The sequence below is a fragment of the Embiotoca jacksoni genome, unplaced genomic scaffold, assembly GCF_022577435.1.
Source record: "Embiotoca jacksoni isolate LCO1_2020_lvr unplaced genomic scaffold, fEmbJac1.0.p SCAF_20, whole genome shotgun sequence".
NCBI classification, from domain to species: Eukaryota; Metazoa; Chordata; class Actinopteri; family Embiotocidae; genus Embiotoca; species Embiotoca jacksoni.
The window spans coordinates 10,531,241-10,555,810 of NW_027185341.1; the positions used below are offsets into that span (position 1 = coordinate 10,531,241).

Sequence of the window (24,570 nt, forward strand, 5' to 3'; positions counted from 1 at the left end):
GTATAAAGGTGCATTTTAAAGCCTTCGGGCTCCACCCTCGTCTTTTAAGTCCATTGAAGATGGAAGATCAAAGTGTGACCACAGCTCTGTAAAGGCCATAGAAGGCTACAGACATTCATGAGTGCTTTAGGTGGACAGTTCAGATGCTGTTTGAACTGGCTTTGACTACCTTTTGTGAAGACTCGGACATGAAATCTGCTGAGTGGCAGTTTTTCGGTTGCTCTTTTCATGTTTTCTTAATTGGATAATAAAATCCACTGGAGCAGGTTTCCACTTCATTAAGTACCTGTCCTTGCTCGTCCAGCTTCACCATCCAACCTTTCTTGAAGTTCAGCAGATCCGGCTATAGAAAATAAAAAGAAGATATTTTTAATAATCATTTGTTTGAAATGAAAATAACAGAACAGGCAAGATGACCTCAGTAAATAAAAACTATGGCTGGAACGACGTGCTTTGTTTGTTAAGATCACATTCGATACGTGTTGCAATTTTATTTTGCCGATCCCACAAGTACTGCGATTCAATATTGAGATTCTTTTTTCATCAGCATTATTGCTATAAACAACTTTTCTGTTTCTTAAAGCAATACTGACAAAAAAAAGCTTTATTTAGGAAATACCACTTAAAGAGGTGAGAGGTCAATGTAGCAGTCTTCTACCCGTTAGTTTAACAAAGCACTGTTGTAATAAAGTTAAACAACTGTTATATTAAAGTTAAATAAAGTTCAGTTGTAATATAACAATTCAATAAAATCCTGTTTGAATGAAATGAATCAAAGCAAATTCACTGGTGCTTCTATTTTGAAACTCCCAGGCTGGAAGTGTTGACGTAGTTGCAGTAACTTTGAAGCTTCCAGTCAACAGTTGGCAGCAGAAAGGTAAACCACCGGCTGTCAGCAGCGTTGTTTAAACGTGAGGATTTATTCACTGTGAGAAGGAAACCACAGTTTAAACAAGCTAACAGGTTCACCGGCTAAACCCTGAGCTAACTGTTAGCTGTTATTACGCTCACTCTGTGTAAATACTAAATGTAATGTTCAATCATTAATCAGGAAACGCATTTAATAATTGCAAAATAAGGAATCGCACTACTTATAACTATCTTTTCCAGCCCCTTTCCAAAAGAACATTAGATTTTTCTTTTTGAAAGTGTTGCAGCATCAGATTAACACCACTTACCTCGTGCTTCAAAGAAAACAAGATCAAGTACATGTGCATCTTCTAAATGACACTGACAAAGTGTCCAATTCAGTTCAAGATCATACTGTCGCCGTTTAAAAAGGAAAAGCAGCAAAGACACGAGCTCGGTCAGTCAGCTGAGGGTAGAAGTTGACCCGACCAACGGATCGCACCAATTACAGGTCCAGGATGTAAGATTGTGGAAATGTGGGCCGCTGGACGGGGCAACTTCTGCCAGCAGTGATGCTGGACTGAGATACTCACACAACCCAAGTGCTCAACAGGCTGTTTTCACAGCACACGGTTTCACTTGTCGCCATAGAGACAGATCAAGTGTAATAATGATGGCTCAGCTCCATTTAAATGTCATGATAGGGACTTAAAGCAGGAACTCCACCGAAGTGGAATACAGCCGTCATTAATACGCCCGAGTGACAAGTCCAGGTGTCTGCTGGGAAAAAGGTCTGTGTTGTTGTAGTCTGCTGTGATTCCACACGCACACGTGAATAGTGACCACAGGAAGCAGTGGGAAGTTGTGACAGAGGATCTCTCTCTCACACACACACACACACACACACACACACACACACACACACACACACACACACACAGAGCACAGAGTGGGTGCAATGAATACACGCAGCGGGCAACATCAGAGGGAGCAGAATGAAAAGTATAACCTGGAGAGGAGAGGGAGAGGAGGGGGCTGCGCTGCCCCCTGCAGCATGGAGGCTTGGCCTACAACAACCACACCCTCACACCACCACACCCAGGCCGAAGAAACAGTAGAAATAATTGGACATAAATCACACACCGATATTAAGGCGTCTCTAAGGTCAGAGCTGGTTTGCATCACTTTAAAGAAACACTGACGGGCAAATTAAACACGTTTTTTTGTCTCCTGCTGAAACTCACCATGTTGCAATAAATACGTGTTTTGTCAGCATCATAATGCTCCACTTTGCACCGTCAATCTGCAAAATCTTAAGCAAGCTGCCATAAAGACCCAGAGGCATGCTGCTGGGTGACGTCCACCGAACCCTTTCACAATGTTTAATTCTCCTAACTGTGTTACTTAACTGAATCTCGGGGCCCAACAACAACCCGGCGACCTCGCTCCACTCAGCAGCAGCCTGGGATCCTACGACTTAGCAGAACACGAGAGGCTTTGTCTGGGAGAGCACAGACACACTCGAACACACTGACCTTTCCATATTCCAGTGTTATAACGTCTAAACAATCCGAACAGAAAATCAACGTGTTTACTTATTCATCAGTTGATTTAACTGGATTCATTACTGTATCATCATTTCCAGCAGCAGCACAGCTCAGCTTTTAGTAGAGGACAAGAGATGTTTGTAATGTTGGTTTCAAATGTCAATAATAAACTTTACCCACATGTGTTGCAGAAATAAGTTACATAACCTGCACCCCTGAGCGAGTGATCATCCAACACTGCAGTTTACGGAGCTTTAAAGCCTCTTTTAGCCCTTTTCCAGTAACAGCCAGTTGTTGTTAGCTGTACGCTACGTGTGCTGCAGCAAACCACAAACAGACGAGAGGCTGGTAAAAACAGACGGCCGTTGAACGAGCTCAAGAGTCAGATATTTTATCTCAGGAGTTGAGAATTTAAGTGGGGAATTGAACTTAAATTCGGCGCCTCAAAACTGGACTCCGTGTCTGCTCTACAGGTCTCACGCAGATGTTTGCCAACGCGGTTCCCTTTAAGTTGATTAAACCTTTAAAAATGCATCGCTGTAAATCCAAATTACATCATCAGAAGTTTTTATACAAGAAAAAAAACTCCCTTAAAATAGTTTAGATGTAACTCAACACCTTTGCTTCAATCAGTAAGCACAGGTCTATGAATATGCAAAGAACTCCCCACCTCCATCTCCACCAGCCCATCTAAAGCCCATCTCGATGATATGGGAAGCCCCACCCTTCACGCTGACGGGGTTGGCGCCACAGGTATGAAACCCCGGCCGTTTGAAAACATGTTAAGATGGGTAAAAAGCATTATTTCCACTGGAGGGCCTTTAATAGTTGTATGAGGAAGTTATCTTGTGTCGGCTGTGTGTTCGTCAGCTTGTTTTGATAATAGATATAATTGCCTATAAGCCCTAAGAAATATAATTAGCAATCAATAACCAATCGTGAGATTTTGGCTTCCTCGTCCCATTATGGGACTCTTTTTGTTCACAGAACTCAATGAAGTCCTTCAGACCGTCTTTTATTAGAGACGGTGATGTGGCCTTTAGTCACATCGGGGCAGACGTGTTCAGTGGAACATCCTGCCAGATGACCTCCTGACCTCCTGACCTCCTGACCCCACCAGATGAATTCATCATTACATAACGCACTCCTGTTCTGTAGATAGGTCGGTAGATAGATACGTTATTAATTCATGTGTGTGCGATGTCGTCTCCTGGTTGTCTGGTTTCTGTTTCGTGGTTCTCCGTCACTGTGGGAATGTTTTAATTGTGACCAGGCGAGGGACAAGCCTCGTATTTAACATGCTGCACGGTCATTTGCAAATAAAATAAACAATAAATTAGTGATGATGCAATGTAGGCTATGACAGCCCAACTACAGCCATAAACCTAAACATCTGGAGCAGTGGTCGATCTCTTATTAACTATGCTGCTTCCCGGAGTCCTTCCGATTAACCAAATAAGTAAGAAAACAAAATGTGATCACACCGAGAGGTCATTTCCTTTCCGGGATATTTACTGAGCAGAGCAGACACTCACCGTCATGACCGACTCTGTGGTCCTTCGGTCCAGGGACTTGGCTCTCCTCAGAGGGGGCAGGGTGGAGGCAAAGTCCAGACCCTGACCGACGTCATGTCTCTGCTCCTGAACAACACATAAACACACTTCAGCTTTCCCACTTTGTTTTTACACACGAGGTAAATAAAATCTCATCTCACACATACGAACTAGAAATATGTTATTAATAGTCAGCCAAATGTTTTTATATGGTTTATCAACACTCAAACATTTGGAAAAAAAAATACAGATCCTTTCTTTTCTAATGGGCTCTGTTTTGGGTGGGTGTTAATGGGCTGTGGGAAGTCGCCATGACGATCGTTGCTTCTTTGTCAAACCCACATGTTACGTGCACTGAATCAAAGAGGGTGAACACAGCGTGAGGCTAAACGTAGCAGCTCCAAAATCTGTGTCTATTGTTCTCAAAGTAACCGTAAGAAGAACAGCGGGATCCTGCGAGCCCGCTTCATTGGAGAATGCGTGTGATATCTTCATCCGTGTATGACTGACAAAGCTCAAACTGTCTGACTGAGTGTCACAGCGTCGGGTCTGAGCCGCTCTAACTGAACACAGGGTGGGAAAGGGAAGCGTAATCATCAGGGGAATCCCACCGCAGAATGGAAACTGGAAATGAATACAGCACACACTGCTGACCTCCGACCCACAACCAAAACAAAGACGGGACAGAGAGAGGGAGAGGATGGAGGGAAGAGGGCGAAGGAAAGGGAGGAGGGGTGGGGGTGGGGTTGGGTGGAGGGGCTGTACTTCCAACAGAGGAATAAAAACTCAGAACTGGCGCTGGCTGCTCCTCTGCTGAGCTCACTCCTGTTTTCTGCCATGTGATATTTAAAATCCCCGTTTAAAAGTCTCACCGCTTCTATTGTAAACTTGCAGCACAATGTTGCCACTGTTGGACTGGATGTACACACGCACACGTACGCGCACGCACACACACACACACACACACACACACACACACACACACACACACACACACACACACACACAAGGCAGTGTTACCTCTCTATGGAAGCGTCTGTGCTCGCTCCGGCCTTGTCTGGCACCGCTCCTCCCCGACTCCTCCACCTCCATTTTCTCTGGATTCTCCAGCTCCAAGGCCTCCAACTTCTCAATAACACCGGAGCGACTGGAAAAGAACACACACACACACACACACACACACACACACACACACACACACACACACACACACACACACACACACACACAGTTACATTAAACAGCATAATGCACAGTTTGACTGCGACACACACGGCCCAGTTTTTCGATGAAAAATTGTTTGTGTAAGAGGATATACTCTGTGACATATTTCAAAAAATGACTTACTCAAAAATCAGTTTCTGACAAAGCAGGTTTAGTGACTGCAAATAATGTTAACGACCAAGTTAGTAACGCCACTATGAGCGTCATTGCACTGATAAGTGAAGCATCAGTGCTCTTAAAAATCCTCCCAATAAAAACGTCAAGCTCATAACGCTGTTTAGGTTTCCATGGTGATCGGTGTTCCTCCATCTATGGATGGTTGTTTCAGATCAGACGACCTCCTCACTAACGTGCTCGTGTTTCCAGCTTTTATTATGAATTATTCGTGGAGTGTGTACAGATGACAAACGCAATCAGGAGTTACGAGAGAAATCAGAAATGGAACCAACAACAACAACAACAAGCAGCAGAATAAGATCAATAGTCCTTCCATGTTATTCTGAACAGACACAGACAATCCTACAGTCTGGTGTTCACATGAAGTGACAGAATGAAGTGTGTCAAGGATGAGAACGGAGAGCTTAAGAGACAAATTCAACCCTGGTTTACTTTTTGATATCAGCAAAGTTCACCAGTCAGAGTGTGAAGAGCTCATCTGACGTCAGAGCAGAGCGAACAAAACACCTTAAGACCCTTTGTTTACCAAATAGTTTAGAGATTTAAACTGAGGACCTGAATGTTCCCTTTTCCTGTTCTGACCCAGATTTAAAGACCATGGAAGAATTTGAGGGAAAATTTACCCACATCCAGGAACAACTATGCAGTCATTGTGTTATTTATATTTACTGTGAACAGATTGAATGGATGGCCAAGAATGAAACACGCAGCGGTTGATAAAGAGACTGTAATCTCCAGCGTGCATGTGGCCTGAAGGCTGGATTCCACCGGAGTCGTCTGCGTCGTGTCTTTAAGCCAGAACAAAAAAACAACAACAAAAAAAAAAAAATCAAGGAAAAATACCCAATCTGGAAGTGAATCAAATTGGACAGAAAAAACGCGTTGCTCGGGAAACGCTGCGCGCGAGGTGGGACTGAACAAAATGGTGCTGCACACTCGACATAACGGATCCCTGCCGGGTGGAATCCACGGCGAAGAAGATCAACAGGTGAGTGTTTGTCACCTGGAAATATTGGAGAGGAACCATATTTAGTTTGTGATACTGTGGTTGAAAAGCAGGTAAGGTTCCTGAGCCCAACGCCCTTCTAGTAGCGATACGAGTGTTTAGTTTTACTTCCTGGGCTGGATGGAAATAATTGATATTTTGTCAGAATAAAAGAAAGCTTTGTTGTCATTTGCTTAAACGAAGCAGTGCAACTTTAGAAAACACAACTATCGTTACTGCTGCTACCATCAGATCACCACCTTTTATTCAAAATAAAGATTTTATTAACGCTACTGTAGAAATATGGTTTAGCATCAACCTCATTACAGGCCAAAATTTTGGGTGGGACACTGAAGGGTAATCAAAGCTTGTTCTACGAGGACCGTCACGTTATGTTTGCGTGATCGGTGACATCTTTTAAATCACTTCTTAAAACATTTTTTGGAGCAAAAGTGGTAAAAGTTGTGCTATTTTTGTGGCAACAAGTGTTACTCTGTTACTTATAATTGTTACTGTTATCTTATATTTTTGGTATTATTTCTGCCTTGGTTTTCCTCCCCTCAGCCCTGAGCTGTTTTAATCCTGGAACTATGATGTGAAGCACTTCGTAACGTTTTGAGAAGTTGAGCATGTTTCTTTAAATGACTTCATCTGCTGAAAACAGTGAAATACGTAAACCGTCAACGTTAAAATGGAAGTTTAGAGGGCTGCAGTAAGAGTTGCAATCGGCCCGCAGTGAGGCGAACAGCTACATCATCTACAACAGATCACGATGCTTTATGAGAAACTGCTTCTCAGTCCTCATCTCGAGGGGACAATGAGCGCTGCAGCACAGATCCAAGAACAGCCCACGCTCACTCACGTCCATCTGCAAACCTTCCTCAATCTGTGACACGGTACACCAGCCGCTCTGACACATTCCCACACAGGCCTTTTGTTCAGTGACAGACGAATCTGCATTACTGAGAGGAAGAGGGCGACAGGCAGAGGGAAATATTATATTACTCGTTTGCCTAAATGTTGCCCTTATTTGGACACTCTTCAGCTAAAACTACTGCCCTTAAAAGGGAAAGAAGGAGAGGGGAGGAGGACGAGGCCAAACACCCACTCCAGGCTTTTCTTTTTGTCTGAAGTTATGTCCCAGACAGGCTGATGTGAAACTGTCAGGACATAAAGATGATAAGGGGCCACCGGTACAGATGTGCTCACTCACAAAGTGCTGCAGTCTTGTATTCATCACTTTATTTTATCCGCCATCATCAACCCGTCTTCCAGTGTGTTTAAGCTTCAGCGGTCGCAGTAAAAACGAAAGTTTGTCCCGAGATGGAAACCGTATTTAGAGGATTTGTCTTTTGAGGAATGCTGGCTTCATCCATCTTTTTGACTTTCTGATCTTGTTATCTCTTAAAAGTTTTTATTTATTTTTTTTCCCCCAGAGAAAAGTTCGCAACTTTCTCGTGTGGAAATAAGTGACACTCCCACAGACACCCTGAAACCAAGCGGTCTTCTTCCCCTGCACCCGGCATTGGAGTTTCAATGTATTTCTTGAATTTGTTCAACGCTACCCTCCTTCTCACAGATGATAATACATTTTTATCATGTTTAAAGCTAATTCTAGGACCCATTTTTAATAATCAATGTAAACAAAGGCTGAATTCAGTTATTAGGACTATTAATTGAATTTCTCTTCACTCACATGTTGGACATATTATGTCAATCTTTTTGTTGACTGTTGAGAATTTCCCCTGTGCAACTGGGCATGACTGATATGCAAAAATAAATGTTTTTTAGTCATTAAAATGTGGGGTATTTTATGTCTTTGATGACAAGAATAACAGAAAAAGAAAGATGCAACAGAGGACCCTGGCCAGACACAAACCGGGGACATTGTGGCTCATGTTGAGAAACCAGGGTGCCTCTTTTTAGCTCCACACTGCAAGTAATCTCTAAATATGTAAAATTGGCTGTTGTTGTGAATTTAACATTAAAGAAAGCTTACTCAGACATGATGAGGCCGACACATTAACTTGCCGTCTGAATTACGTAACAAGGTAAATGTCAGATAGGGGCTGAAGTACCGGAGTCCGAGGCTGCCTCCCTGGATGCTGTATGGGCACGGCTGTGCAGGAGGAGATGTGTGCTGACTTAATTCGTAATCGACTCAAGTGGACAGTAAAGTAATGTGTTTATGGGGAAGTATGTGGGAACTCTCTTGTGTGTGTGTGTGTGTGTGTGTGTGTGTGTGTGTGTGTGTGTGTGTATACATACATGCCTTTAAAAGGATAAGCCAGAGGCTCAAGTATTTTCAGACCACACAGTGTCTGTAGGACGGAGCTGCGTTCCCAGGAAAGCAGCCCACTAACCTGGTTGATCAGGTTAAATCAGAGGCTGATTCAAATCTGCATGTCAGCGAGGTGTTTTCACACTCAGTGAATCACGCTCATGCTGTCGTTCTTTCATTCAAGCCTCTCTTAGCAAAAAAAAAAAAAAAAAGAAAAAAGACAACTTGGACGAGTTAAAGTGGGCTCGCTCTCGTATTCACAGTACGGCTCGGTGTCGTCAACTCAGCCTGATCTTGGAGTCGGGATGCAAATTTGAATCAATTTCCAAAACTGACAGTTGATTAATCGTTGCAAATAAATGAAATACAGTGGACTGCATCAGGAATTTGAGGAAAAGAAAGAACTTTGTGTTGGCTTGAATTAAGAAATTAAGCGTGAAAGCAAAAAAAAACAAAAACATCAACTTAATTTAATGCTGCAGAGCTCCCACTCCTATTTGCTGCAACGCGACGATTGTGTTAACTCAGACCTGCTTATGTTTAACACACTAGTTTAACATTAACATGAGCCTTGGAGATGACGACGAATTTCACACAATGCATCACAGCTTACCTCCATCTCATGAAACAGCAAAGAGGCTCCGAGAGCAACAAGTGGTGCCGTCAGGTACGGCGACAAATCTACAATACATACTGTATCGTGACAGTTCCACCACACGTCCCTCGTGTTTGGAATAACATTATTAAAGTTGACTAAAATATTACAGATTACATCCCTAGCTTGGAAGTTTGATTTTCTTTTTTCTTTTACAAAAAAAATGTTTTATGAACTGTTGTGTGCAAATTTAATTGCTGGAGAAAATTCCTGCAAAATGAAATGTTCAATTTTTCTGTCAAACATGAATACATGAAACAACAAAATGAAACTACAGTGTTTTACAGACACAAGGCTGCTCTGAAAAAATGGATCCAAGGTAAAATAAATATTATGTCAAATATTTCATGTTTATACTGTTTCATGTTTTTGGAAGAAAACAATAAAATGCCCCCTCTTTTATATGAATGTGTTATACTAACAACGTTACTCAGCACTCTCACCTCCCTAAACTGGCTCCTGGCTGGCTGAAGTATTGAATTTATAATCCTGATGCATGTTAAAGTGTTAACATACCTCGCCCCATTCTTAAAATAAAGAAATCTTCTCCACATTTCACACTAAGACTCTCCGTCTACTGGGAGATTGAAAAAAATGATGATCACCAAATGCAGCATGTCTCCAACAGTTTCTTCCAAAAAGCCAAAACGCTGGAAACAACTGAGGTAAAGAAAGTGAAGCTAAGATTGAAAAAGTGGCCATTCAAGGACCAGTTCTGGATGTGCACAGAAGAAAGCGTGACTGACCTCCTCTCGGGGCTAAGGACGACCTCTCTCTGTCTGTCCGGGCTCCTGAACCGGCTCCTCTTCTCGGCCTTCCGGGCCTCCGCCTCCATCCGTCGGGACCGCGGCGTGTCGTGGTGGCTGTAGGAATGGCCGCCCCTCTGGGTGGCCGGGTGGCTGTCGGTGCTGGTCACCGTGCTGCCGCTGGCGTCCGAGTCCAGGGAGCTGACCGAGCCGCTGATGTGGGAGCCGTTGGAGAGCAGGGAGCTGCCGGAAGGGAAGGGGTCGCTGGGGGCCGGGGAGAGGCAGCGCGGGACCCCTCCCAGGCTGGAGCAGGAGCCCGTCGGGGAGAGCAGGTCGCTGGGGGGCTGCGGCACCGAGCCGTGCAGCGCCAGGCTGCCCCGGTCCACCTCGTCACCATTCACCGAGCCCGCATCGGACCCCTGGCCCACAGACGCACAGTCGCCTGGAGACAACAGAGGACCAACAGAAGACCGTGAGGCATGTTGTTACAATAAAGTTTTAGTACAATTACTTTTTTGTGCCAAATTGTTGATTCGTTTGACAGAAAGGTTCACTAAAAGTTTTCTTACAATTCAGTTTTATTTATAACAACAAAGGTCAGATCTGAAATTATTATAGAAAGAAATCCACCAATTCCCCTATGAGCGACCAAAGAAAGGAAAAACCCTCTTTAGACACTTTTTAAGCAAAAATGCCAAACTTTTGATGGTTTTAGAAACTCTGATTCGTGAATATGTGTCTTTGTCTAGTCGCACATTACAGTAAATTAAATATATTTTGGACTTTTTGGCAGACACAAAAGTCTCATTTTCTGATTTTTATGGGAAAATTATTAATCCATTAATCAAAAAACAACTAGCAAACGAATCGAGGAGAAAGTAATCATCAGCTGCCACCCTACAATCCAGACGCACTGCAACATGTGATTTGTGTCTATTTGTTTCGCCTGTTTAGATCCATTCTTGAGCCTCGTTTAATTTCCTTGATCGACGCGTCGTTCCTCCTCACCTGCGGGGGGCAGCGGTGATCCTGGAGGCAGCTCAGCAGCAGCCCAGACAGCCGCTCCCTCGGCCTCCCTCTGGTTCAGCTCCTCCTGCCAGATGATGGAGCTCGAGTCTGGAACCTTGTCTGCTTCGGGGATCCCGGAGCCGGTCACTGCTACCTTGGCGGGGCCCGGCTCCTGAACGAGAACACATGAAGAAGTCAAAAACAACGAAATAAATGAAGTGGAACATGAAGCTGAGCTCTGACCCTTTGTGTCCAGTGTGAGGAGGATCACCTGAGAGGTCGCGGGCTCCACTTTGCGTTTCTTCTTCTGGTTCTGTTTGTTGGTTCGGGGGTATATAACCAGCTGTTCGCTCCACCTGCAGATAAACAAAGAAGAATGTTTCTAACCTTTGTGCGTTAACGCCGTGACCCTTTACCGACCCATCAACAGACGTAGGAGGAGAAGTTACCCATTGATGATCTCTTTATTCTCTCCTCTGATGAAGTACTCCTGGTCGGGGGTGATGATGCACAGGGAGTTCTTCTGGCCCGTCTTGGGCTCTGCGTCGATGACGTCCGTGCAGAGGTTCATGTTCACGGTGCCCTGAGGCAGCGTGCTCGGCTAGAAAAACACAACATGACAAATTAGCCTGAACACTTGCCCATATGATCGTATGATTATTATGACTATTTCCAAAACCAAACGTGAAACAATAAAAGGCAACAAAAAAAAGAAGAAACAAGAATGGACAAATGTGGAAAAAATGTACTTGAGTCACCGGTTTGTTTCCACGTCCGATGCGTGACTGCCCGACTAAACACTGATATCATTGGTATCACATTCCAAACAGTTCACATCTGAAACAGAAAAGATCTGAGGGAAAACAGCGTTTCACAGCCAGGCTCCTCCAACTGCTCGTTCTCAGAGGCAGATCTCAGTAACTGTACAGACCCTCCGCTGTTTTCACCGCTCACCGTGGTAACCAGGCAAATCCTGTAGCGAGTGAAATAAGATGACACCAATGTTTCCCAAACGGGGGCCAGACAGGTATATTAACAGCCGCTCAAGTCTGTCTGACGTCTGTCCGTAGATAAATCAGCCTAATCTGTTACACTTTTATTGCACTTATAGTAACATAATGACTGCAGTTGTTGTCAATTAGAGAAGTGTTATCTTTTCGTTACAGCCTCTCTCTCTCTGTGTGTGTGTGTGTGTGTGTGTGTGTGTGCGTGTGTGTGTATGTGTGTGTGTGTGCGCGCGCGCGCACACGTGTCTGTGTGTGGAGAAGCCGACGAGGAGGAAAAAGTAGTGCAACCATCAATGACAGTAGAACTAAGAAAAACCTTTGAAATAAAACACATATCAGGGCACATAAATTCAATAAAATGACATAAATATTTCTGGCTCTATTAACGTGAATGTCTGTCACCGAGTGAGTCACTGGCCAACGTTACATCACTGGTCGGCCAAAGGCTGCGACTTCCTGTATCCATTATCAACGTAAAAGCCATGAAGCTAAATATTAAGTTTAGACCTAACGTGTTTCTAACGCGGAGGAAGTGGGAGGTCCCGACGGTACGAGTTTTAACTTATGTAAATCTGATATTGGAACACCTTATTTCCCTCTTTTCATGCGCTGCAGTAACTGAGTGGGGACAAGCAGCTTCTCTGTGCGCAGCCAGGTGAGGCCTTTAGGGAATATCGTAAATTACAGTGTCTACTGATAATCAGCATGTGAGGCGTTTGGGGGGCACATCCATAACAGAAAATTAGCTGGGGAACACTCTCCCCCTCTAAAAGGCATGAGTCTAACTAACTAACCCAAAGTCTCAACCTGTGGGAAACACTGAACGGGACGTCCCGCCAGATTAAAGCTGCTTTGTGTGGATGATCGGTGAAGAACGACGGGCTGCATCTCCACAGTAAAACATGAAAATATATTCAACGAGCCACAGATAAAGCTCTGATGTCACTTCCTTGTGTTTTGTAGGCGTGCTCTGCGAGACTGGATCATCATTTGAACCTGTGTTGTCTCGTTAACATCAGAGTGAAGAAATCCCCTGAACTTCCTCTGTGTCTGCTCTGAATCCTGCCGCTCTGTTATCAGGCTTTGCCGGGTTAGGCCTGCTACAGATGTAAAACAGGTGCTGGGTCTCTTTCCAGCTCCTTTTAAGGCCACTGAACACAGATCCAGCTTTATTAAGATCTGCCTGTAAACCCCCGGGGGCTGCCAAATATGGCAATTACACGGCGTCGTACTTCAGAACTCAGACGCTGCGGAAGAATTTCCTCCGTTAGAGAGAAAACGATCAAGTGTGAGAAGAAGTCGCGGTTGCTGACTGACAACTATGTGAAACGCCACAGAGGGCGGAAACTCAGGCCACACGAATATTATTCATGATATTTATTAAGACGAGAAAAGAAACATCCACGGAGGACATTACGAAGAACAGAGGAAACCTAAGACGATATAGATTATAGACTCTCGTGATATATGACCTCCAGCAGCCCTTTCTGACTAAACAGTTTCAGGAACGATGGAGCCACGAGGCAACTGAACACAACATCACTGCCTCTGTGATCCTTTTGCATCTCCACCTCCATTTGTAAAGAAGCTGCAGCGACGTATCAATCAATAAATTAGTTGGTAGAAAATTAATCTGCTTTTCCATATTGTGAAATGGGGTGGTTTTCACTTTACTCGTGCGTTTTATTTATAGAATGTTTGCGAAGCAGATATCAATTTGACTTAGTTTTTTATGTCAATCTAAAATATCCATTCTTCATCCTGTTGTTAATACTAGTGGAATCCAGTTTGCTTATTTTGTGAATGAAGCTGTACACACGTTCTAGCGTCCGCAGGTTTTGTGATTAAACTGCCGGCACAGTTTATCACAATGAACTCCATCCTGAGTATCAACCAGAAACAACAGAAATGTTGTCCACAGTTCCTGAAACTGTTGTGGCCCCGTGAAAAGGGACTCTAACATTGAAACACGTTTCCTGCTGTCCCATCCTTCAATTCAATATCCTGAAAAAAGACTTCAACGGCAACATTTCTTTTTTTTTATTGTCTGCATCAAAGGGACTTTTAAGATTGAAAACATATTAACACTGGATTTGCTCTAATAAGTAGAGTTGGGTTTGATCCAACGACTAAGCGTGCAGGATCAAGCAGCGATGGGGGTGATGCTCCCGGTGCTTGAAGGTGGCCTTTCTGTGCTGTTTGTTGCTGTTGGGTGGAGCCTGGATTACTCAAGTCCAGCTGATCCTGCTGCAGACAGTAGGAAAGTAACTGGTTGCTTAGAAACTGCCCTCTTGTTATTGGCAAGAAAACAAAGGAGATGTATCTGCCAAGGCTACCATTCAAAGGCAAAGGAATTGTCCTGGGTTTGATTTCTACACAATTGGGCTAATTCCATATCCTTCAATTGTGTTTGCCTTCCATGGGGCTAACTAATTTTAGCTTTGCCGTGGAGTATTATTAAAAGCAATGACTTTCTCACAGATTTCTCTCGAGATGTCTGGCTGACATGACACGAGACTGACAATTAAAATGCTTTATACAAAAAAAAAAAAAAAAGGGATGTGTCTATAAGGTAATTGTCCCATACTTAAGTCTTTATTTTTTATTGCAGCCCAGGCCCAACAGTAAACTTTCCAAAAAACTGTAAAAACGGCATGAAAAAAATAACTGGGCCCACTTCAGAATTAAGTGGAGTACACCCACTCCATAAATGATAAATCCTTCAAGAGGCTTTTACAGGCCGAGCCAAAGGCAAGTCGGCCACAGCGGGCTCTGGAGGAGACTGCTGTTTTATATGGTGCATGTTCCTCCACACAGTCCCCTCCATCTAACTCTTTAACAGACAGGATGGAGCTGTCCACGCCGTGCCAGCTTTAATGCAAAAACAACAGCGGGTCCATAACGGAGACAGTTATTTGGACTGCAGCGTGAGTGACAGCGCCGCCTTTCATTCTCCAAAACATGAGGCAGAACAGAAGCGGCTCTGGATTAAAGCGTTCGCCTCCTCCAGCATGTTCTCATGGTCATTGACCTTTCTAACCTTTAAAGCTTGCAGGGTGGTCTCGCTCGATTTCCATTCTTCTGGAAAGATCTGTTGCTCCCTGACTGTCTGTGCAGTCTTCATCTCGTGTAAAGAGTCTCATACCTTCTAAACTACTGCTGTTCAACTATCTGCAGCATTATGATTGGTCGCATCGGCGGAGCCGCTCGCGGGCCGTGTGTGAGGAATGTCTGGGTCTGGGGCATATCTGACGTTTCCTCTGTGGTTTTTAGGGGCTAGTGCTCCCTTTCTCTTGCTCTCTGTGGTCCTGGGGCTCGACTACACTGCAGTTCACCAAATAAGGGCATTGAAGGAGGAATGCTGCTTTAGACGGGAGAGCATCTTTCCCTCTTTTCATGGTGAAAATAGCTCCGCTTTAAGGGGACTACAGCGTTAAGATAGAGGGCTGTCTTCTTGTCGGAAAATAGCAGACGACGTCATCGCTGCCAGGACCTTGTTTGACATGTGGATTCAGACATTTCGAGCACAAACTGCACATTAAGCCACTTTCGGGTGTCATTATTTGTTGTGTAACAAGGTAACTGGGAGCTGTACATTTGTTCTCCCAGGCGAAGTAAATACGCTGTTCAAGCAAAAAGAGATCTTTGGTAGTTTCAGTGTGTCCGGGGTGGATTCATACTGGTACTTTTAGATGAACACTTGTGCTCCGATCACACACATTAATGCCAGAGTTAAACCGCCTCCGAGACTCTGCAGCGGTGTTTTGAGAGCGCAGACTGAGCTCCGGGGTCCCGAGGACCTGCACAGACCAGCTGCGCAGGATCCTACAGCACCTCTTCAACCTGAGCGGGAGCCGGGAGAAGGTTCCAGCACCGCCTCCTCGTTCTGGTGCCAAACACGTCTTCATCTCAGACCTGAGGTGAGCACCTGTCTGGATTCATTGCAGTTTGCCAAGGTCGGCGTTGGGAGTGTCATCGTCTACCCGCTTCAGCGAGCCCACTCTCACCTGGATAAAGCTGGCAGTACTGTGAGGTTCGACTTCTTTGATTTGTCCAGGGCATCCAGAATAAGCAGGTAAACGCCTCCTCAACCTCCTGGATTAATGACTCCCTCACCGACAGACTACAGTTTGTGGAACTGAGGAGGCGGTTAGCAGCACAGGAGCCCGGCAGGGATCTGAACTCACGTTGTGTTCAGATCAACTTTTACCTCCCATTCCTCGCACGAGTTCGGCTGCTCAAGTTAAACATGTTCAACTCGCGTGGGCGTCTTGGTATTGACTTTGTATGTAATCGCTTCGCGGGAATAATTCACTTCTTTGGTCTGAACACACCATCAGACCTCAGACTACCAGTACAACGTCTCAGATGACTCTGCAGTTGTGTCGATGGGCGACGGGGATCGAGCGCAGGGAACTGGTGGAACTGGCTTCGTGGCACGTAGCGGAAACAACCATCTTAGTCCTCTACAGATTGTGGTGCAGATTTAACGTACACGCCTTAACATTAATTCGTGATCTTTCGATAGAGGGCCTTTGGACAGTGCCAGACGAGATGTGTGCTCCCCCCTTTTCACATCTGTCAACCGATAACTATCAGCAAGGTGGTGAAAAAAGAAAATACCAAACGAGCCCTTTAAAGACGTGGAGAAGAACTAACTGTGGGCCTCGGCTGAGGATGAGGACATACTGTATGTTTGTTAGTGAAAACACACATCTCCGTGTACCCATTACAGAACATGAAAAGAATCACAATAAAAATGTCTGGGTCCTTTTTTTGATTTATGCAAGATGTTGGAAAACAGAACTACAGCTGAAACATGAGCACCTCGTCCCAGAGCTACAGCTCACCACGTCTCCATTCAACAGACTTTACTAAAACGATGAATTCCATGAATGATTTCTATCTTATGAGTCTCGCAGGGGGAAAAAAAACATTTCAAACTACTTCTGGCTGTAACATCTTGAATACATTTAAAAGACGTGAACAACAATCTCCTTCAAAACAATTCTTTCATTCTTAATCTGCAAAAAAAAACAAGAACATGGAAGGAGACTTTACTTGAATCCTGCTGAAATATCTCGATTCAATACGACCAGTATTAAATCATAAACATGTACCGCATGAAGCTCCTTGTTACGAGAGGCTTCGCAGGGCTGGAGATAATGCGATCAAACGAGTAATAAGACAAAGAGTGGGTGGGCGTGGCTTGTGTAAATCTCTCCACGACATAAAAGCCATGAGAGGACTGGGTTTTATGAAAATCAACCTCAACCCAGATCTCAAACACGTCTTATCTGCCCGCCACTAGAGGCTCGATCCACCGACTAAACAACGATGAGCTCAAAACCGTAAACGTGTCGTTATTGGCTCCGTGGTTTTCGGAGGGTTGCTAGCCGCGGGGTCTGCGGCACAAAGCGGCCATTTCCCTGACCCACTTTTCCTGCCTTGTGGAGCACATGAAAAGACCGACGGACAATGAGGCAGACAGTTTTGGAATCACTGTTACAATGAGAGGAAAACACAACTGCGCCGCGGCCTGGGTGTCACTGGAAACACATTACACAGTGGAAACCGGCACACGCACTCTCGCAAACGCGCCGAGTTTCCTCCCATTGTCATCACCGGCAACACAAAAGAGATTCACCGAATGTGACTTCAAAAGCCTGGCGTGAACACAGAGGGACGGTCGGGCCATCGCAAAGTCAGCGCATCTCCTTTCCCCTCGCTGTCCGACACTCAGGGACACACCTGCTCCAAGACTCCTTCATCTACAAAAATAATAATAATAATAATAATAATAATAATAATAAAGACCAGTTGATTGACTGGCAGAAAACTTGGGAGCGTAACCTGCGTTTTCTTCCCACAAAGTGTGTGTGTGTGTGTGTGTGTGTGTGTGTGTGTGTGTGTGTGTGTGTGTGTGTTTGCGGCCGGCGGTGCTGGTGGTGTGTGGTGTGTGTGGCCCCCAGTGTTTACACACAAGCAGCCTAATCTGCAGCCTGATCGGCCGGTATGGGTTTGGTCACCCATGTCACATTCCCCCAGTGACACACTACCACCACAAACACAGGCTTACAGTGGGCAGAGGTAACTTCCCAGCAGTTTTCCTCTGCAGTTCTCAGACCCTCCTGCTGCACTCTCTCCAGAACACGCCGCTCTGATGGCGCTCTCGCTCCCAATGTGCTTCATTGACCTTTCAATGAAGCTGTGGGAAACTTTCTGCTGATGCAGCACGGCTAACTCTGTGACCTTACCTTTTTGTTTTTGTAACCATGTGTCAGAGGAACCTGTAAGATCCTTGTCACCTTCTGAATACGAATGTCACAATACCAGAAATTCAGGAGTCGCGACCAAAACCACTGAAATCCTGCGGTTCTTGATTTGAGTTTCGAGAGCAAATGCTCCGTGACACTGTGTTCATTCTGTAACTTGGCCCCGATCATCTGCTCAAACACTAAATGTTTCTGTACATGAATCAGTGTTTTGCAGCTGACCTGTTGCTGCAGCTGCACGTGATGCTGCCGCTCTGCGTGTTATTTCTATCGTCCACTATCTACCGTATCTACAGCCTCTACCGTACCGTCGTCTTTTCGACTTGGTACCGAAGGATCCGTTTTCCTGACATCCTGAGATCTGAGAACACTTATCATCATTTCACATCCAGCGCTGCAGAAGCAAACATGGGAACCCACTATGAAATAATGCTCCATGGAAATGTGCCGGGCATATACACGTTTTATTAAGCCTGCACCACATGTTTTTAGTTCCAGCACCACACGTGATTCTAAGCTCAAACAAACCGTATAAAGTGCCCACCAGCTGCGTGCGCTGTCCATAATGTGCACTATAGAAATTGTATAAAGGGAACTAGGGGGGGGTGGGGGGGGGGGCACAAACAGTGAATGGAGTTGGGAAGTAATGGCGCCTTTAGTCAAATCTGAAAAGAAAAACCACCAGTTATAATAGGTAATGCTAGAAAGACCTGTTAACAGAGAGTTTGAGCACTTAGCAGGTCTGATTTGAATCCAACAGACATACAAGAACCTCAATGCAACACAGCAGTTAGTGGCTGTAACATGCTAACAAACAGCTTCCAAACCGTCTATCGAACACCACGTGCAACCTGGACTCAAGTTTATGAGCGCATGGATTAATAGACTGAAAACGATGCATCCATTTCGGGTAAATCAGGTTTTTGCTGCGAGTGCCTCCTGCAGCACGATCTACTGGCACCATCCCTACCTTCAGTTCATGAAGTGTACGCGTCTCCCAGCGAGCACACACAAAACCATTTTACAACCAAAAACTAGTTTTACATTTCAAATCCAAGTTCACGTTCAGTGCTTCTTGACTAGTTTTCCTGTTCTGTGTTTAAGAGCACTAACCTCACACCGCAGGAGCATTAACGGAGAGAAGTAATCCCCCCCCCCCCCAGCGCTAACTTGATGCGACTTTGAAAGCGAACACACTTAAGGAGAGGAGAGAGTGGACAAGATGCGCTACTCACCGATTCGTCCAAGGCAAAGCGCAGACAGCCATGTTCGTACAGCACAAAGAATCTCCGTTGCCATTTCTGTCAGGAGGAACACATGCTGTCAGAAGAGCCCACACTTGAGCTAAAGTAGCAGGTTTTATGAGTCCAAGGAAAGCACAGACACTTTCTCCATCTCATTGAAGTAGTCGTATTTAGCCTCCGTTTCTCTGATTTCATAAGAAACTGCAGTAGCAGTTTGTTCATTATTGCTACGACAGGATATTTCGGTTATTTAAGGAGAAGTATTGGTGTATACATGCCCGTTAAAAAGTTTGTGCAACCATTCAAAGTAAACCCATTTGCAGGCCGATACAGGCTCTTACCCGGGATCTCTGCATAGGATTGTCAAAGTCAGTTCCCTCAGGGGCCAAGCACAGCCATCCACCGTAAATAGGTTTAGCCTGTAAAAGAGGGGGGGGGGGGGAGGAAACAAAACAAAAAAACAGCAATTTAGGTAATCATTAAAAGTGGAAGAGAGTGTGAGCTGATGGGGGATGGGAAGGAGACAGATTGTGTAAATATGAGAGAGAACGCTTTTGGGATCCAGATGTTGCCTCTGAGACTTCTGGTGTGATCAACTCGATTTGATGACACGCCTGAGTGCCTCTTTTTTTTTCTTTCTTTTTTTTTTTAACCCATTTTCCCACAGCAGACGAGACCAGCATGACAGACTGTGACTGACTGACTGACTGACTGACTGACTGACTCAAAAACAAACACGGCACATCTACACAGCATTTGACTTCTGAATGTAGAAACGCGGCGCCTGCTCTCGTTGGGCAGCAGGTCGGCTCTCAAATCGACGGCTCTCTGCTCTCCATTAACACCGAAGATCTTTCAGCCGTGAGCGTTAACCATTAGCGAGCAGCTCTCACTTCCGCCCACCACTACTTCCACACGTCCAACCTAAAAACGCATCTGCTGGAAGGTAAAAGGATCCAATTATTCTTCTGCTATTCTAATACCGGCCATGTAAACCGCTCCATGTCACTGCATGCCTGCCATAAATCTATACATGCCTGGTTGAACTTGCATGGACGTGCACCATGAAGGCAGTTTTGATGAGCTGAACCCATTAAGAGGTTACTTTGCAGGGGAAGCGTGTTGGGAAACGCATAAATCAAAATCAGTCTGGGGAATATGACAAAGGATGATAAATGATGTCACTCGTGTCGTGACGTCATGAACGGGACGGAGAGGAGGGACGAGGGGTGAAAACTGGGAGCAGCTGTTTCTGAAATGAGGAGCAAGAACATGCACCGAGAAAAATACACAAACTCCCTCCATTTATCATATTGTGAACAACACAGCATCACCCGTCAAAGATGGAGCACTGCTTCCCTTTCTCCCAGAGAGCCTGTCATCTGTGCCAACATCCAAACTAATGAGGGAAACTTATAAAATGCACACTTGCTAGAAAGGTTGCGGTGATATGAGCGTCGTGGCTGATCGGCGCAGAGCTGAGGGAGCAAATAAACTGTGACTGTCGCTGTACATTTATTTACATTTTATACGGAAAATAAATTAGGCAACGCTTCAAGCGAGGCAGAGTCCCTGGATTTTGTGCCTCAAACATCTGTAGAGGATGAAGCGGGACGCGCTGAATCTTTGATCATCACCAAAATATGTGAAGAAATTACAGTGACTGGTTTTCCCTGTCAGAACTCACACAAACGGATTATTGTGGTGCAAAACGAGCGGTGAAAATTTTAGAAGCACCTTAACGATGTGCTGGTGAATAATTCAGGTGCTTTGAGATGCTCTGTGATAATTCATGTTTAATATATTTTTACACAGTACAGCTGTTCTCAATAACATCTTTCTGCTGCTCAGCAACTATAAAACTATTCAGTGATCACTGCTGTCTAACAACGGTTAAAACGTCTTCCTGGGCCAACCTCCAATCACTTCTATAATTGAGTCAGCACTTGGCAGCATAAACATAATTATATCATTGACTGCACAGTATTGTGTGATGGGCTTTAGTGACATGTGAAATGAGCAATCACCTCGACGTATGACAAAATGTTGGCGTCTTAACGTTGCTGTTACACAGAAGTACGCAACCTCTGGCAACATGAAGCGAGTGAGTCCAGGACAGGAGGGAAAGTTCCTCCGGCTCCATTGACTCCCATTCAACTTCTCTCATGAAATTCTAAGTCAATACAATTTCTCCACGAGTTATTTCGGTGTTTTTAGCTAAAGTCAGTCCTTCTTATTAGTTTCCTGACCGTTCATCTAAAATTAATCCCGTCTTTAATTATAAAATAAGCTTCAAAAAGCCGTGTTTGTGGGCTGTTTGATTGACAGGCCTGTGGTGCAGTCAGGTTACGCTATCGGTGGGCGGGACGTAGTATTGTCGGGTTTCCAATCAGACTGAGTCAGATCCACCCCCCCCCCCCAGCTTTCCAAATATGGTCACGTCCGGCTCCAAACCGCTCGGGTCAAAGAAAATGGCGCCGGACAAAATCTGAACTCAAGATTTCCTAACGGTAGTTCACAAACCAAGTAACATGTAACATAAAAATGCAACGGGCCCTTTCTGGAGCTGGTGTCTGCTGTGTCTGTTCTGGGCGACTGTGTGGCAGAGCAACATGGCGGGCTCCATGGAAACTCCCTGTCTAGATAGGAAGGGCTCTTTTTAGTTTCAGGTGATTACACACTAAAGAAAACATAATCATGAATATTATACTCCATTTCTGGCAGTAGATCCCCTTAAATGGCCACAAACTATAACTAACCTGTGCAGGTTTTTAAAGATGCCGACAGAAACCCAGAGTGCATTTGAAATCTCAAGAAAGTACTACCCTCCTGAGCAGGAACTGTTTCAGGGGTGAAACTATCTCCCCGGAGCTTAATGTCGAGTTCTTCAAAAGGTTCCTGTTCCCAAGAGAGACTTCCTTCAGTAGAAACGCATCTGAAGAGACCAGCATTTCCAGATCTACGTACTCCTTCACAGACACTCTTTGCTCGCCGGGACAGACCCACGAATATGAGCGCTAACCTTTGAGTCCCGGGCGCCGCCTGCAGTCATTAGCTGCATGGGAACATTTGGGATTGTGTTGAAGACATATGCTCGATCGTAACCTCGCACGGTGGGATGTTGAGCAGTGGCCACGAGGAAACTCGACTCTGATTTCCCAACCCCACACTTCCTTTCTCCCCCGCTGACTCCTGCTCCCACTCCTCAGGTCCCATCACATCCCTGCTTGTATTTCTCCGTCCCTCCCACACGAGTGTAAACCTTCGCCCTGCCTGTGTCCTCCATCACTGTCCTGCCTCCCACCTCCCCTCCCGGACAGCGTGATCACTTTTCTCCAACGGGGAGAGACCGCCTGGCCCGACCGCCGTCTCCACTCTGCGAGGACAAATGATTCATGTGGCCGAGTGAAAACCGTGACAACAGACAGGGAACTCACGGGGAAATAAAATATAAAACAGCTTTTTGGAGCACACTGACTGTAATAAAAGAAATCACTGGGGCTCCAGCCGTAGCCCCTCCCCCAGCCCACCTTGTATCCCAGCAGTGTTGAACAGAGACATTGTTTATATTGGACACTGTCCTTCAGACATTCAGCTCTCTTTCCTTCGCATAACTTTTCAATGCAGACAATCCGTTTCAAAGCTGCATTTTCAATCTCCAGCTCCCTTTAAGCCTGAATAACTTGCATTTAATTTAGGACTGAAATTCACTTAGCCAAATCCCCTATTCATGGTGTTTTAACAGCATTACACAGATTTACCGCAGCTTTCTTTTCACTGGGTTATTGAGTTTATCTCCTCAGGCAGACTGCAGCAATTTCTGAACACTGGGAACACTTTACAAATCCTAACTCTCACCTCGGACCTGTTGAACGAGGCTCAGACGTTTAACACTGTTTATGTGCGGTTACATAATACTGCTTTAGGCCAGTAATGGCCCGGTGCGTCGCGCTAGCTGGTTTGAGGACTGTCCAGATAGAATCCACACAAAACCCGCTTTTGCAACTGAGCTCCCTGCAAACTGTTTGGATAGCTGACAGACTGGGGACATGTTCAAAAGCCTGTGGGTGACTGGGACAACAGTGATGAGCGAGGATGGATGGCGAACCTCTCTAAGCCTCTCTGGGTGTCGTCATATGACCCGTGGGAGATCAGCGTGGGCCCGGTGGAAGTAATGCAGCCACAGCCAGTCTCCCCTGACCCGGGAGTCTGAAGGGTTAACCTGAAGTAAACTCGGTGCAGAAAGCGATACACACTTTTGAAAAAGAAAAGCAAGTGCGTGCCCCCACACACTGGCAGAGGAGAAGAGGATGCTGACGTTGCTGTTTTGGCTCTTAAGCCTTGTTCAAGGACCCATCTGGGCCTCACGGTCTGGGATCAATTACAGGATACAACAGAGACTGAACTAATGATCTGAGAGAGAAAGAGAGCCTCAAAAAACATGCTCATAATAAGAGCACCGCTGAATGGAGCTTCACGTCGTCTTCGCTCCGCTCATCGTGCTCTTCATTCAGGTCCCCGTTAACCTCCACGTAGTGCCCGTAGTGGTCTCTACTCTGCCTGGGGGAAACACTGAAAACAAACAACCACAGCTAAACAACAGCCCAGCGTTACAAAATCAATCACGGCGACCAAACTAACAGCAAATGGAGCTATTAGAGCCCAAAGACATCCACTTTCCCCAGCGGTGACTCAGCCACATGGAAAGAGATAGAAGGCTGAAGGAAGAAGTGAAGGAACCATAGATGTCTTGTGATTCATCCAAAACAAACACAGCCACAGCTTTCTCCACATCATAGCTGTAACCGCACTGTTGCTTGATTGCATCAGATTGAGAGGAGACTGTATTTAATGACATCCTGCTGATCATTACAACTCAACTTGGAAGTCTAATCACCAGGAGGGCTGCTGGCTCCCTTTTCAACTTCTAATATAACAGATATTAAAGCTTACAATGATGTTGTCGTCAGCCTACATTCCCATAAGATTAATCATCTGGTCAAATAGCCCGCAGCCTAT

The 24,570-nt window shown here is 45.2% G+C and overlaps 1 protein-coding gene across 3 annotated transcripts in view; it reads right to left on the reverse strand.

The window, feature by feature from the left end:
- The window catches only part of mprip (myosin phosphatase Rho interacting protein), a 42,071-nt gene that overhangs the window by 16,360 nt on the left and 1,141 nt on the right, over window positions 1-24,570 (reverse strand). For all 3 annotated transcript variants that reach the window (XM_069156223.1, XM_069156221.1, XM_069156222.1), the window contains exons 2-10: window positions 19,893-19,970; window positions 19,543-19,608; window positions 11,475-11,626; window positions 11,297-11,381; window positions 11,026-11,197; window positions 10,018-10,459; window positions 4,970-5,096; window positions 3,932-4,036; window positions 287-343 (exon numbers count right to left, since the gene is read on the reverse strand). In XM_069156223.1, the coding sequence (XP_069012324.1) occupies window positions 287-343; window positions 3,932-4,036; window positions 4,970-5,096; window positions 10,018-10,459; window positions 11,026-11,197; window positions 11,297-11,381; window positions 11,475-11,626; window positions 19,543-19,608; window positions 19,893-19,970 (1,284 nt within the window). The remainder of the gene's footprint in view (window positions 1-286; window positions 344-3,931; window positions 4,037-4,969; window positions 5,097-10,017; window positions 10,460-11,025; window positions 11,198-11,296; window positions 11,382-11,474; window positions 11,627-19,542; window positions 19,609-19,892; window positions 19,971-24,570) is intronic.